Genomic DNA, 14,444 nt, shown 5'->3' with positions numbered 1-14,444 from the left:
TGAAAAATTTCATATTCTCTAATACTTAAATTACGTCATCATAGATGGACTAGCGGTCGCCAGTCTCGGCAAAGAACTGGCGCAAAATGGAGGCAAGCATTTCTGGAAGCTCCTCGATCTCGCTCACAACAACGTAGTACTCGAATGGGAACGTGTCCAGGTACTTGTCGACCTGGAGTTTGAGCTCTCCAGACGCGTCAGGCACGTATTTGGCCTGGCTCATTTGCAGGATGCTTTCGGTGTTGGCGATTCCATCGATCACCACAAACACCAGCATGATATGGTTTTCGCGTGCGCGACGCACCAGACGGCGAATGGTGTCGTGGTCCTCGCAGACTCCGTCGGAAAGCACGATCTCCAGCTGCCACAGGTTCTCTGATGCCGGTTTGGTAGCTGCAAACAGGTCGAGCGACGTTTCCACGAGTTTCCGCACATCTGTGCGTGTTTGCTCGAACGTGAAGTTGCGGAACACTTTCGCTCCGGCCTCGGCGCTGAACTGCGACTCGAATGGATGCACCACATTGGTAGTCTCTCCAAACTTCACCACAGACAGCTGGCCAGACTCCAATTGGGTCAGGGCCTTAGAAACCAGCGCGATCGACTGGAACGCGATCTCGACTGCCTTGGACTCGGCCATCGACTTTGAGTCGTCCACAGAAATCATGATCTGGTACTGTCTCTTGTTAGGCTTTGTTCTGCGCATCCAGATCTTGTCCTTGCGGAACTGCGACGCGATGTACGGGATGATCTTCTTCATGTTGAGCCGTTTTCCGGTCTTGTAGTCTCCACGCAGCTTGGTGGCCACGGTGGGCTCCAGGATCAGCCGCAGCTGCTCGCAAAGCCCGGCAGTGAACTCCCGTGTAGCTTCGTCCGCGTGCTGCCACAGGTCACGTGCCTCGTCCCAGGAACGCAGGGACGACAGTGCGGTCGCGGTTTCTGGCTGCGACTGGGCGTCAGAGTCCATTTCCTCGTCGGAGTCGAGGTCGTCGAGCTGCGGAATGCCGTCGTGCTCGCGCTTGACGCGGCCGCCCAGCTCTTTTTCGTCGGCTGGTTCGTCGGTTTCTTCCAGCTCGCCGGCCTCGCCTCCGTCGGCCGCACCTTCCTGCTTCACAGACTCATCCTGGTTGTGTTCCTGTGGAATCTCGGCCTCATCGATCTCCATGTCGTCGTCGAGCTTCATGGCCTGGTCCTCGGAAGCAGCTCCCACGGCCTGCGTGTCTGTGTCGGCGTTGTCACCGTCCAGATGCTGGAATTCGTCAGGGTTCTCGCCCTTCTGTTCCGCAGCCTCCACATCGGTCTCCAGAATGTCCTGGTGCCGCTTGTAGAACTCCTTGAGAGCGTCACCCATCTGTTTCAGAGTGTTTGATGCGTTTTCACGCGACGAGTCAGTTTGTTCGGCTGCCTCTTGTGCCTGGGCTGCTCCACTGGCTCCCACGCTATCTTGCTCGTTGTCTGCGGCAGCACTGGCGCCTTCGGCCTGTGCACCCTCGTTGGCAGAAGCAGCAGAATCGGCGTTCATCATCGTGTCCGGAGCGTTTTCAGCTCCTCCTTCCGCACCGTCCATGTCTTCTTGCTCCTCGTTCTCCTTGGCGTTCTCGCCGGCCAGTTCTTCAGATTCAGATGGATTCTCATTCTCTCCCTCGTCATTGACCTGCTCCTCGCCGGCTTCCATCTCCTCGTCCAATCCGTCGTCCTGACCAGGCTCGGCGTCGTTGTTTTCTTCGCCGTCCTCGGCCTCCTCTTCCGAAGCCTCTTGACCGTCAACGTTCTCCTGGTCGGCCTCAGCATCCTCTCCAGCATCCTCCTGCTCGTCCTTCATCTCAGACTCCTCCTCCATGTCAATGTCCATGTCACCTTCTTCTTCTTCCTCTTCGTCTCCTTCTTCGTCTCCATCAAGATTAATGTCGTCTTCGAGCTCCAAAGCTTCGCCCTGCTCGGCGTCCATCTCCATTCCGTCCTCACCATCATTGCGGACCTCATCTTCCTGCTCTGCAACATCCTCCTCCTCTCCTTCGTCTCCTTCCTCGGTCTTCTCCTGCTCTCCCTGATCTCCATCACCTTCTTTCTCATCTTCATCAACAGCTTCCATGTCCTCGCCCTGTTTTCCTTTGAGGTCGTCCTTCTCCTTCTCCTTCTCGCTGGTGGCCTCTTCGTCCCACATCTTCTCGTCAACAGCGTTTGGATCCAAATCGTCCACGTCGCCAACTTCCTCGTCGGCCTCTTCTTCGTCGCCGTCTTCTCCTTCCTCGTCCTTGCCTTCCATCTCTTCAAGGTCACCTTTCATATCTCCTTCAACATCCACCGCATCATCGTTCTCGTCCTCCCGCTGTTCCTTCTCACCGTCCTGCTCGCCCCCAACGTAGTCTTCCAAATTCTCGTCTTCTTCAACGTCCTTAGAATTATTTGTGGCTCCTTCTCCGTCTCCAAGTCCCGTTCCGTTCTGGTCCTGGCCAGACTCTTCTTCCTGAGACCCTTCTGGAGAACAGAATCCGTCGGTGGCAACAGTCAAAAGCAGCGTGCACAGCTCGTAGAGTCCCTTGGACGTTCCAACATAGTTGTCCTGGATCTTGGAAACAATGATGCTCACGGCGTTCAGATAGTGTTCCAACAGCGGAACAACGTACCCAAGAACAGATTTCACCTCGGCGCTGGTCTCCTCATCGTATTGGATATTTTCCAGCAGATTCAGGAACCCAACAATGCGTTCTTGCATCACCTCTCCATAAAGAAGATCGATGTACTTCACCAAACGACGCTGACTATCCACCAACCAGTTGTCCTCGTCAGCCTCTAACGGAGTGGTTTGCAACTGGCGAAGTTTCTGGATAGAAACCAAAATAGAGCCAAATAGTTTGCTTCCAACCTCCTCAACATCGTCGTCAGACTTGGACAAGGAAAGAGTATTAATGGAAACAGGCACATCCAGCCAGTCCAGGACAGTTTCAGCAACAAACTTGACGGTCGGGTTGTCGGCCTTCCAACGGTACAACTGGGTCTTCATCTTGTCCAGGCCATTTCTGGCATCAGCTACCATGCTCTGTTCAGTTTCGGTGAACAACTTGGTGTCAATATCAAGTCTTGGCGTCTCCAGCTTCAAAGTAGCACTGATTCCAAGCTCAGAGATGATTTCAGTCACTTTACCAGAGAATGAAACGATTTCTGGCAGCTTCTGGACAACATGGACAATTTCGTGTGTTTGCGGGTCAATAGCAACAGGTTTGCCCGAATTTGCAACCTTGAAGCTCTTCAAAACATTTTCGACCGTCACATGTAGCACCGAAACATCGGCAATCTTGTGACGCGTGGTTATCAGAGAAACAAGCACGTTCTCGACAGCAGCCAGTGCCCTTTGGATATCGGTAATAGGAACCTCCGCATGACAGTTGCTCACGGCAGCACGCAGTCTTGGAAGCAGCTCAAGAACCCGGAAAAAGTACACGTCTGCTCCTTCCAAGGGTCCGTTTCTCAAAGTGTTGGAGTTAGCAAGAATAGTCGTTGTCGACGCAAGCAGAGCCTGGGTCTTTGTGGTTGTTTGTAACTTGATACCACTGCGACGCAGCTCCTTCAACGTGTCACTGAGCAGTTTACGTTTCTCCTGTTTCAGACTTGCAACCAGTTTCTTATTCTCGTCGGTCAATGTCTTTGGTGTTTCTTCGCGGAGTTTCCTAGCAGCAGCAACAATTTCTTCGCAGTACTCGTAGAAGCCTCCAAAAGATTCAGAAGAAAGGTCCCCGAGATAAACCTGCATGTTATGGTGGATCGTTTTGATGTTGTTGAAAAGAGAAACCTCAGACGAGCCAAGTTCTCCAAGCGAAACAGGAACCATACCGATGGTCTTTTGGTTAATCACCACGGGAGTCGATCCGAGTCCCGACTCGACCATCTCGGTGATGGTGCTGTTCAAAAGGTCTCTGTACTTTCTCACAAGCTTGTACAAGCTCTGATGCGATTTGCGCGAACTCTGTTTCAAAGCGTCGATGTTGACGTCTTTCCAGCTGGCAAGAAGAATGACTTCCTTCACCTGTTTCTCCAAAGTCTTTTTCTCGTTCGAAACAGCTTGCTCAACAATGGTTAGGAACGGCTGGAAAAAGTCCAGAATGTTCATCAGAGCACTGTAGATCGTCTTATCGTGTTTGACCTGTTCGCTGAACGCACGAACGAGTCTAAACCGGTGCTTCAAGTCACCCTTAGTTCCTCTGGAAATAAACACATTCACAGCTGCAACCAATTTGAGCACGTCCTGCTCTTCCGAAACAACAATGCTCTCAAACAGATGGAACCACCATTTTCCGACGGCCTGTTCAACGGCCTTCTCCTCGTTCGCCAAGACCTCCTTCCAGGAATTCAACTCGAGTCTTCTCCAGGAAACAATCAGGTCAGCAAGACTCTGGCCGTGTCTCTGCAAGGAAACACCCGAATGTGCATACTTCTCCCATTCGCTGACAAACGTGTAGATCTGCTCGATCTTGGCCAACAGCCGGTAAACCGGAGTGTCCACGCGGAAGTCGACGTACTCCTGACAAATCCGGAAAAGTTGCTGCAAAGTAGCGTGCTCGGGCCACTGCTTCAGCAGCTCGTTCACGTGACCTTGCAGAGCCAGCACGATCTTGCCCGATCTGCGTGTTTCGTACGGACTGTAGTCGCGGTAGAAGTCGATGGTCTGGCCCTGGTTCGACGAGAACTTGTTCATCGACGTGACAATCTGGTAGATTGTACTCGAAAGCAGCGATTCTGTGTTTTGTGCTCCGCTAGGGTGCTTGACCAGTTTATCAACACTGTCAAGAACGTCTGTTCCGTCCAAAACAACTGTTTCCAGACTCTGTGCTTCTCCGAGGAAGTAGTTGCAGTAGGAGGAAGCAATCTGGGAGTAGATATGATCCCAGTTGATGTTGGATCCGTCACCGGTAAGTTCTATATCGGCATCAGGGAAAAGCTGTTGGAATTCCTTCTCAGCATCCAATGTAGGGTCGGAGAATTGGAACACACCTTGTTGCAAAGACTCCTGCTCGTCCTGTTTAAGCCTTCTGGCAGTCCATCTGTAGTAGACCGTCATTAGCGACTTCTGGAACATCTCCTCTGTGTCTGCGTAAGCCTTTTGGAATTTCAAGACCTTCATGTTGAAAATAGCAAGTTTCTCAACATCCTCATGGTCAATAGATTGTTTTTTAATTGTCTTCTCCAGACCGGAGTATATTTCTTTGGTCTTGTCGGCGTTTCCAAGAACTGACGGATCAACACTCCATAATTTTGACTCGCATGTACGGTTCTCGTCCAGCAAGTCCAGACCAAGTCTAAGTGAGTAGATGAACCCGCCAAGAACGTCGTTGAGATCGGAAAACTCAGCGAAGTTTTGTTTCAGACGCAAAAACAGCTGCGTCGAGTTCCGGTGGAGATTCTCTACCTCCAGCGAGCTCTTTGCCATGATAGTCTCGGCCACTCCAATCAATCCCTCGGTCTTTGCTTTCATCGTCGAGTCGAGGAAAATAGTCCACTCCTCAAACAGGGTGTCAATTGGTTCTCCTGAACGGAACACCTTTGGAGCACTTGGAGCTGTCTCTTCCACTTGTGGAAGCACAGACTCCGCGTACGTTTCCTGGTCACCGAACTGAACACGTCTAAACGACACCCACGCGTCTTTGATCTCGCCAATCAGCGACTCGAGCTTGGCGTAGTCGTCGTAGGCCACATGGTCCACGATGGCTGGGTCGTACGCGTGGTTTGGAACAAACAGCATGATCATCCCGCACGCAAACAGCACCCACGAGCTGCCCACAGACTTTCTCGATGGTGTCGAGAGCAAGGCAGGAACGAAAAACACACTGAACACTTGCTGGAAGTTTGGTAGCTGATCCAGAGATTTTTGGTAGCTGGAAACAGTTTCGCTGGTGATATTTTGCTGGAGATTAAGGAACTCCAGCGACTCTCCAGTATGGAATCCACAGATGTACAGAATCCACTGCACCAGCAACGACTGTATGTTCTCCAGAGGAGAGCTGAAAGCTGCGCTGTTCTTGATAGCCATTTGGAGCATGAACCTGGCATCAACAAGTGCCTCGTCAATGCTCGATCCAGAAAGCTGTTTCATTCCAGAACCAGCAGCAACAAGATCTTCCACCAAAGTCTGGTTCAACAAGTCAACCACCTTCGGTTCGCCTTTAGATGTCCACAGTTGGTCGAAGATTCTTGGATAAGGCTTGAACCGGTCCTGACTCCATTTAGTAAGGGAGCTAGTTGATCTAGCTGCCAGAAGAGCAAACCTGTAATTCTCCCTTGATTTCTCCAATCCTGCTCCCAACGAGCAGCTCAGCAGATCAGCAAAGTTGAGCACCAGATCAAAGATGTGAGTGTATGGGTGTTTGCGTTGGTTGAGGAAAGTTCCCGAAATATCTCTCAGCGCTGTAATTTTCTGCTTCAACTCTTCCAGATGTTCAATTAAGCCACCGTTCACACAGTCCTCAAACAGTGCAACAAACACCTGTCTGAGACTGGTCACCATCTCAAAGTTCTCTGAGTACTGCTCCATGCAGATCTCGTCAAACTCCACTGCAACATCCATCAGCTGGTGGTAGTTGCTCCATCCTTCTGGAGTGCTCGGATACAGATCCTTGCTCTTCTCCCAGATGAGAGTCATAGAGTAGCCCTGGGTCAACTGCAACTGTTTCGAGAACGAGTCAACAACCTGGCGTAGACCAGAACCTTCGCCGCTGTAGTCGTCGAGCCAGTCCAGGATTTTGTCCTGGTAGATTCTGAGCTTCGTCTCGTGCTGAACTTTGGAACACTCAATAATGTTTTGCCAGATGAACATCAACTTGAACAGCGACTTGTACTTGCCAGAAATCTGCCACAGCTCATCCATCGAGCTGACCTCGTTCTTGACAAAGTCAACGATCTTGGTGACCAAACCGTAGAGATTCAGTTTAGGAACGCTCTTCAAAGCTCTGCCGCTTGCATGCGCAGCAGATTTCTCCAAATACGTCAACTCTGTCACTTTGGCACTCTCAACGCGTTTTTCCAGCTTCGTCAGATACCTTTGTGCCTCGTAAACCATTCCCAAAACATGGAACAGGTAATGGGCCTCTTCGGTAGGAGCGTACTCCTCCGAGAGCTTCCCAAGAATGTATGTGTTGATCAACGGTTGCAGAGCCTGCGATTTGGCCAAAACAGCCACCTCGGCTCCCTTCTGTGCCCTGTTGTACGCCTGCTCAAGCTTTCTAGGAAGCCCTAAGCTCTCGTAGAACTCAATTCGTCCGGCAATCGCCTCCAACGGGGAAACAACGGACTCAAATCCAGACACCTTGTACACGTTTGGCACCAAATCCTTGATCACGTGACCGGACCGTATTGGGAGCACGTTAGAAAGTATGTCTGGAGTTTGTCCATTTGGAGCTTTCAGTGCATCTAACAGCACGGCCAATGGGGCGAAAGACGAGTTGAACGAGCCAACAAAGCTTGATGTGCTGTTTTTCTGCAGAACTAGGCGGTCAAAGTCAGAAGCACGTGATTCGATAGGGTTCATGAAGATCTCGATACCTCTGTTTCTCATGGCTCTAGAAAGCTCTCCATATGCTGGATCAGCAGTGAGGAACAGTCTAAAGTTCGGATGAGGCTTCAGGTGTCTTGGATTTCCGTCAGCGTCTGTGCATTCGTTGATGATCAGCGAACCGTCCATCTCCAGAAGAGAATTCAATCTATCCAGAACACTTGGACTACAGAGGTTGGCGTTGTCCAGAACAAGCCAGTATCCCTTCTCCACTGCCTGGACCAGAAGACTGTCGAACCAGCGGAACTTGATCTTGTCTCCTTGGTTCAGTTTGTGAGCCAAAACGGAGTACTGTTCTTTGAGCTGGTCGAACTTGTCGTTGGACATTGATTGTTGCAGAACATCAAAGAACGATTCCAACTGACCAAACTGCTGTTTTGAGAACTCGGCATTGGATAGGAAGTCAATAAATCTCAAAGTGTGCTTCAAAACAGAGCTATCTCCACTGTTGGTGAGCAGATTGTACGCTGCCAGTTCCATGAGCAATTCTTTTAGATCTTTGGCAAACTCAGAAATTTCTCTGGACAAATCGTCCTGTTCGTATCCACCAAGAATGTCCATACTGTCAATATCGCTGTTCATGGAGAACTCGTACAGCTTGGTACCCAGAATTCCCGAAGCGAATCTGATCAGCTCTGTTTTCCCCGAATTGGAAGGTCCAACAAGAATTAATGGCCATTGTTTTTTGACACAACGAAGAAGAGTTTCCAAGACAGAGTAGTTACATTGCAACGAGCTCAGCTTGTCATCAACAATGTGCTGAATCAGAAAGTTCCTGGGAACAACTTCCGCTTGACACTGAACGTAATCAACATTCAGCTGGTAGTATGGAGCAGATGGCTTTCTTGCACCAAAGATCTGTTCGTAAAGCTGTTGAGCACGAAGTCTGTCGTTTGGAGTACGGAACCGTTGTTGAACAATCATCTCAAAGAAATCACCAGCACAAGGTGAGTCCAGAAGACTAGGGCTGTTTAACAAAGACAGCCAACGAAGCGTGTCTCTCAAGTTGAACTCCCAAGGTCCACCAGTCGCACCCCATTGGCGGTGAATCACAACCTCCTTCTCTAGCTCAGAGACAAAGTCGATCAACTTGTCAGAAACGTCTTTCTCCAGAGCAGGATACAGGTGGTTGGCGATCATCTTCAAATCTGTTTCCGTCAACATATCGACGTAAACGACGGTAAACCGGTTCACAAACGATTTCGGTAATCCTTTTCTGCCACCACCCTGGTGTTGCGGGTTTTGAGCTGCAAAAACCAAAAAGTCAGGATGGCCGCGGAAGCTTCTGTCCAGTTCAGGAATGTACGCTTCACCACGGTGGTCCAAACAGGCGTTGAGTCCTTCCAAGACGGACTGCGAAGCCAGGTTCATTTCGTCCAATAGGACCCATTCTCCCCGCTTCATAGCACGCAGGAACGGAGCGTCTCTCCATCTAAACTCTCCTGTTTCTCCTTCCTCCACTGGCGAGTCCGATCCAAACAGGTCAATCAAGTCCGTTTGCTCAGAGAGATTGATTCTGGTGAGGTCTTTACCAACAGCTGCCGCAAGAGCAGACACCAAACTTGTTTTTCCAACACCAGGACTTCCTTCCAGCAAAATAGGCTTGTGAACTTGCAAGGCACGGATCACACGCATGGCGTTCAGAGCAGTCGTTGGAGCGTCCAAGTTGAACGACGTTTTGTTGTCTGGATGGACTCTATCGATTTTGAAGTCACCGCATTGAAGATACGTATCAGACACTTGGACTTGGTATGTTGCCAAGTATGGTGTCCGCAAGTCGGTTTTGGAGATCTCGGCAAGCTTGTCCACAAATTCCAGCTTGAACTGTCGCAGGCGCTCTTCGTTGTCGGCCAAGAACGCTGTGTTGTTGGTTCCCAGAGCGTCAATGAAAACCATGCAAGCTCCGTGCAAAAGAGCCATATGGGGACGAATTCCGTTCTCGACAGCGTTGTTGATGAACGAGACCCAGGCGAGAATGTCACGCAGAGAGATCACTCCACTCGAGGCAGACCCATCGCCGAGCTTGTGGCCGTACCACTGCGAAAACTGAACAACGCTGTCAATAAGACCGTGTGCCTTTTGGTTAAGCTGAGACTCGACAATTTGACGAACATCGTCGAAGTCCTCCATCGAAGGAACCCAGATCTCGGTGAATCTGTTTCTCAACGCTGGAGACAGCTCCTTCTTACCGTAGTCGCCGCCGGGGTTCATGGTTGCAAAGAACTGGAAACTGTCCGCAGCAGTCACTGCAGCGTCCTCACTTCCCTTCTCTGCAAGCAACAAACTCCGCTCCGGCTCCAAAACGGAATTGAGACGCTCCAACACAGAGTCGTCGGCCAGCGATATTTCGTCGAGCAGAAAGAAACTGCCGTCTTTCATGGAACAGACTAATGGACCGTCAAACCACTCAAACAGGACTTTGGAAGCAGAAATAAGCTGTTCAACCAGCTGTTTCTCAGATTCCTCCAAAACTCCCTGTTTCTTCAAACTCTCGTACTCCTCCATCATGGCAGTCACCGTAGACACCGGGACGTTGTGATTGGTCAAAACCTGTTTCAGACCAGCCTCCAAGTTGTCCTTCAGCTTCTGTCTGTTTCTGACCGGTCTCTGAGATCCAAGTAGGTCTCCTGTTTCTGTATTTTGGTGAGCATTAACGGTAACCAGCTGTTTTCCGTAGAACTGAGCAATCAGCTGACAAACGGTGGTCTTTCCGCAACCAGTCTCTCCAACCAAAAGCAAAGGCTCCTTGTACTTGATGGAAGTAGCCACTAAAACTGCCAAACGACGCATGGCCTTGGTCCAGACGATGGAGCTTGGAAGTTGCAGCAATTCAGGAATCTCCAGCTGCTGGTAGTAGGTATCGATATCCAGTTTCACGCGCATCACCTTCTCCAATGCCTGTTTCACCACCACCTTTTCCTCGGGACGTCTCACCCGCTCGGCAAGCAACATGTACCCGTTAGCGGCCAGTTGCTCGTATCCAACGGCTTCACGCAACGCCCAACGGAAAAGATCACGAAGAGTAGCAAACGAGTCTTTCTTTTCAAAAAGACGCGTGCTCTGTCTCTGGACAGTCAGCTCTTTGTAGACCTCAACAATCTTCTGGGCGTACGACGGAGCTATTTGACACCGTTCACGCAAAATGATCTCGAGCTCGTCTTGAGGAATATCGTCGAAATGCAGCTCCAGGAATCTGTTTCTGAAAGCCTTGGACAGGATCTTTCTGCCTCCATAAAGTCCTGGCGGGTTCTGGGTTGCAAAAAGCATAAAGTCCGGATGAGGGGTCACGACTTCTTGAGTCTCTGGAATGAATAGCTCTCTGTTGTCGTCCAAAAGTCTGTTCAATGCCTCTAAAACGTCTGTTGGTGCCAAGTTCAACTCGTCAAGAACGATCCAGTGACCTTTGCGCAAAGCGTCCACCAAAACACCCTCTCGGAACACCAATTTACCAGTGTCGTCGGAAACATACGTTCCCAAATACTCCTGTAAGTCTGTGTGTTCGTGGTTGTTGATTCTCACAAACGTGTGACCGGTGATCTTGGCAAGATAGTTGATCATCGACGTTTTACCAGACGACGTTGGACCTTGGATCAGAACAGGGAACCGGCCACTGGATGCACGAACCAGATTCATCAAATTCTTCTCGACAAACGGAGTCATGATGTAATGGGGCTGTTCTTCTGGCTCCAGAGGACCACTACGCATCCAGTAGTGTCTGAACTGGACGTACTGTTGAGCCTCAGAAGACGGGTTCGATGGGATCTGCGAAATGACAGACTTGGCGTTCTTTAGTCGTTGGATTGTGTATTTTTCAATGAGCGGTCTGAGTTTGGTTTCGGAGCTGGCGTCCAGCAGAGTCAGGAAAGACATGCAGAATCCTTCGTACAGCGAGCGTCTGAGGCCGTAGATCGGAAGAATGTCACGCACGTACTGAAGAGTACGCGTCAGTGTTCTGACACTGAAATGGGGTTTTTGGTTGCTACCGTCGGCGAGTTCGTTTGCATCGGCGAGTCTTTTGGCAGATAGATACAGTTCTGCCACGTCGTTCCCAACCCATTCGTCAGATAACGAGTATCTTCCAATGTAACTGTCGATAATCATTAAAAGATCGGCGATGTCCTGGTCTGGCGAATGGACATATATTTCCGTGAATCTTGACCGAATTCCTTCGGGAAGATCTTTCTTACCAACATCGGTAGCCGGATTCATACATCCAAAGATTCTGAAATCAGGATGGGCCTTGATACTCTCGACGTCACCCTTTTCAGAAAGCAGCAGGTTTCTCTGTGCTCCTTCCTCGTTCAAGAGCTCCGAAACGCTGTCCAAAGTCTCTGGAGCTGCCAGGTTCATTTCATCCAGCAAAACCCAGTCACCGTTCCGCACAGCATGCACAAGCGATCCTTCCACGAACTTGAAAACCAAAGACTTCTCCGCGGAGCTGCCCTGTTTCTCAAACTCCTGGATCCGCGCGTACAAACGGCGCCATTCGGCCATGAGCTCTGCCTTGTCGGTATCGTTCAGCTTCCGTTTCTTTGTAGAGTCGTCGTCCTGTTTGGCAAACAGATTCTCGGCCATCTTGAAAGCCTCGCGCCATAGACGGATCACACCTTTCCACTGAGACTTGTTAAACATCTTGGCCAGAAGTTTCATGAACTGTTCGTTTTTCTTTACCGAGAACGACCGTTTGAAAAGCTCTTCAAAGTCCTCCTCCAACGGAATAGCCAGACTTTTGGTGGTGACCGGCTTGAAGCCACCAAGCAGATCACCGACCTCTGTTTGCTGAGACACGTTGATCACAGTCAGTTTCTTGTTCAACAGTCTGGCAACCTCTTGCACAATGGTGGTCTTACCAGTACCTGTTTCTCCAACCATGAGCAATGGCTCACAGAGAGAAATACCAACACCGATCTTCTCCATCAAACGCAAACAGTGGTTTGTCTTTGCAAAGGACGTCTGTTTTCTGACAGGTTTGAGTCCAGCAACAGCTTTCTTGGTCAAATGTGCTCTTCCAACAGAAACAGAGTCCTCAAATTCCTGGAACGACGGAATGTGCTTGCTTAGGTAAACGGTAGCACGCGAAGTAGGAACTTCCAAACACACACCAATCTCCTTCACGACGGCCTCAATAGGAGCTCTTTCCACGATCGAACTGGTGAAACAGTCAACTGTCTCCTGGAAGATCAGGTCAAATACCTCTTCGGTCAGCATGTCGTGCGAGCTGGCGACGTTATTATCTGTGAGAATCTTGTTGCAACGCTTGCATAGCTTCATTAGGTCTCTGATAGTAAGAGCTCTAGGCTGAGCTCCTCTGTTCATCGTCAAAAACTTGCGCGAGTCGTAAAGTTCCTTAACGTTCTGGAAACATTTGATGAACATGGATGTGAAGTTGACAAGCAACGGGAACTTGGTGGACAGAATCAGCTTGAGTTCCTTGGTTTCCAGCTCCTCGAGCTCAACAACGTTCCAGAGCCGTTGTCCAATCATCTGGGGAAGCGTGTGGTTGCGCGAGTCTCCGGCTAATCGAAGAGACGAAATTAATTGGAATCCATTAGCGGCCTTGATGACCTCTCCTCTGGAAGGAATAGTGAGCTCTCTTTTCTCGAGCAAACTAAGCAAAATGGAGAGAACCTCGTTCGGAGCCTTGTCGATGTCCTCAACCAGAACCCAACGGCCTTCTTTCACAGCAGTGGTGAGCACGCCGTTTTTCCACTCAAACGTTCCCGGAGTGGCTCCCGAGGAATACGTTCCCAGAAGCAGCTTGGAGTCGGTCTGCTGATTAAGATGGATCTTCACCATGGTATCCAGCTGCAGTTGTTTGGCCACCTCGTTGATAAGGAACGTTTTACCCGTTCCTGAACGGCCAACCAGTAAAACTGGCTCTGATTTTTGAATGCTCTGGGCCAGCTTGTTCAAAGCAACGGTGGATTTCTGAATCGGCACGAAATCAGTACCAGATGGACTTGCCTTCACTCCCTGAACCAAACTCGAAATGTTAGGAATCACAACATCAGCAACAATGGTGGCTCCCAAAGAGAAGTCTGTCTGCTGGAACTTAATGGTATATTTGTTTTCTGAGGCAGCAGGACTCAAATGAATAGAATTTTGAATAGTTTCCAGTCTTTTCGCTTCGTAGAGATCCAAGAACTGGTAATCAACGCTGTCTGTGTATTCGTAGACTCCAAATAGCTGGTCTTTGGGGATTCTCGAGACCATTTCCAAAGCGACTTTCTCCGAAAGAAACAAACAGACGGCCAGTATCCGAATGGCCAAATACTTGTTCACGCCAGTGGTGCGGTCGGAACTGATGATGGTGTAAAGTAATGCAGAGTCAATGTATCGACTGAATTTTTCACAGTTGGTTCTGACGAGTCTATAAAAGGAGAGTAAAATCCAATGCATTTCGTGCTGATCGATGGTTTCTGGATGGATCATTGTCCAGAACTGTTTCTTCTGAAGATAATATTCGATGATCGTGAGGATCTCGGGACAACTAGTTCCAATTTTGGTCAGACTGCTCAAAGACACGGATCCAGCCACATTGACGGGTTTCTGTGCGAGTTTCAAATATGTTTTCTCGATCTCGTCGTTGGTAACAAGTCTCGAGGCAAGCTCAACCATCAGTGGTCGAAGCGAGCAAATGTACGGCTCGATAGCCTCATTGGTCAATAGACTTAATGCAAGATTAGATAAATTGGCAGAGTTGGAAACACTCTTGTCAAACAAAAATGGCTCGGGGATTCTGTTGGAACAAACTCGTCCCCGGACATCTTTATAGATCTGGAAGTACTTCTGGAAATCAATAACAAGCGAATACGACATGTTGACTGATTCTCTCACTGTTCTTCCAGAGTGTATACTGAAATATTTTTCCTAAATTTTTTTTTTACCTTTACACAGCCCGAAT

At 49.6% G+C, this 14,444-nt stretch overlaps 8 protein-coding genes across 8 annotated transcripts; 7 read left to right on the top strand and 1 right to left on the bottom strand.

The window, feature by feature from the left end:
- Window positions 1-49: 49 nt before the first annotated feature.
- On the bottom strand, window positions 50-14,359 carry OGAPHI_005733 (uncharacterized protein; the record flags this gene model as incomplete). The annotated part of the gene is made up of 1 exon (XM_046206946.1): window positions 50-14,359. One exon carries the CDS (start codon window positions 14,357-14,359, stop codon window positions 50-52), a length of 14,310 nt encoding a protein of 4,769 aa, XP_046059570.1.
- Window positions 276-782, top strand: OGAPHI_005740 (uncharacterized protein; the record flags this gene model as incomplete). The annotated part of the gene is made up of 1 exon (XM_046206954.1): window positions 276-782. One exon carries the CDS (start codon window positions 276-278, stop codon window positions 780-782), a length of 507 nt encoding a protein of 168 aa, XP_046059577.1.
- Window positions 2,907-3,299, top strand: OGAPHI_005739 (uncharacterized protein; the record flags this gene model as incomplete). The annotated part of the gene is made up of 1 exon (XM_046206953.1): window positions 2,907-3,299. One exon carries the CDS (start codon window positions 2,907-2,909, stop codon window positions 3,297-3,299), a length of 393 nt encoding a protein of 130 aa, XP_046059576.1.
- OGAPHI_005738 (uncharacterized protein) lies at window positions 3,747-5,056 on the top strand (the record flags this gene model as incomplete). Its single annotated transcript, XM_046206952.1, has 2 exons — window positions 3,747-3,913; window positions 4,219-5,056. The coding sequence occupies 2 exons, from the start codon at window positions 3,747-3,749 to the stop codon at window positions 5,054-5,056; spliced, it is 1,005 nt and encodes a 334-aa protein (XP_046059575.1).
- On the top strand, window positions 5,304-6,191 carry OGAPHI_005737 (uncharacterized protein; the record flags this gene model as incomplete). The annotated part of the gene is made up of 2 exons (XM_046206950.1): window positions 5,304-5,584; window positions 5,903-6,191. The coding sequence occupies 2 exons, from the start codon at window positions 5,304-5,306 to the stop codon at window positions 6,189-6,191; spliced, it is 570 nt and encodes a 189-aa protein (XP_046059574.1).
- On the top strand, window positions 7,058-8,261 carry OGAPHI_005736 (uncharacterized protein; the record flags this gene model as incomplete). Its single annotated transcript, XM_046206949.1, has 3 exons — window positions 7,058-7,066; window positions 7,556-7,828; window positions 7,923-8,261. The coding sequence occupies 3 exons, from the start codon at window positions 7,058-7,060 to the stop codon at window positions 8,259-8,261; spliced, it is 621 nt and encodes a 206-aa protein (XP_046059573.1).
- OGAPHI_005735 (uncharacterized protein) lies at window positions 8,368-10,079 on the top strand (the record flags this gene model as incomplete). The annotated part of the gene is made up of 3 exons (XM_046206948.1): window positions 8,368-8,404; window positions 9,009-9,730; window positions 9,870-10,079. 3 exons carry the CDS (start codon window positions 8,368-8,370, stop codon window positions 10,077-10,079), a joined length of 969 nt encoding a protein of 322 aa, XP_046059572.1.
- Window positions 12,915-13,316, top strand: OGAPHI_005734 (uncharacterized protein; the record flags this gene model as incomplete). Its single annotated transcript, XM_046206947.1, has 1 exon — window positions 12,915-13,316. One exon carries the CDS (start codon window positions 12,915-12,917, stop codon window positions 13,314-13,316), a length of 402 nt encoding a protein of 133 aa, XP_046059571.1.
- Window positions 14,360-14,444: the final 85 nt, after the last annotated feature.

Source organism: Ogataea philodendri, assembly GCF_020536065.1.
Source record: "Ogataea philodendri strain CBS6075 chromosome Unknown scaffold3, whole genome shotgun sequence".
Lineage (NCBI taxonomy): Eukaryota > Fungi > Ascomycota > Pichiomycetes > Pichiales > Pichiaceae > Ogataea > Ogataea philodendri.
The sequence above is the reverse complement of the archived record's forward strand: the minus strand, read 5'-3'. Positions and strand labels throughout refer to the sequence as shown.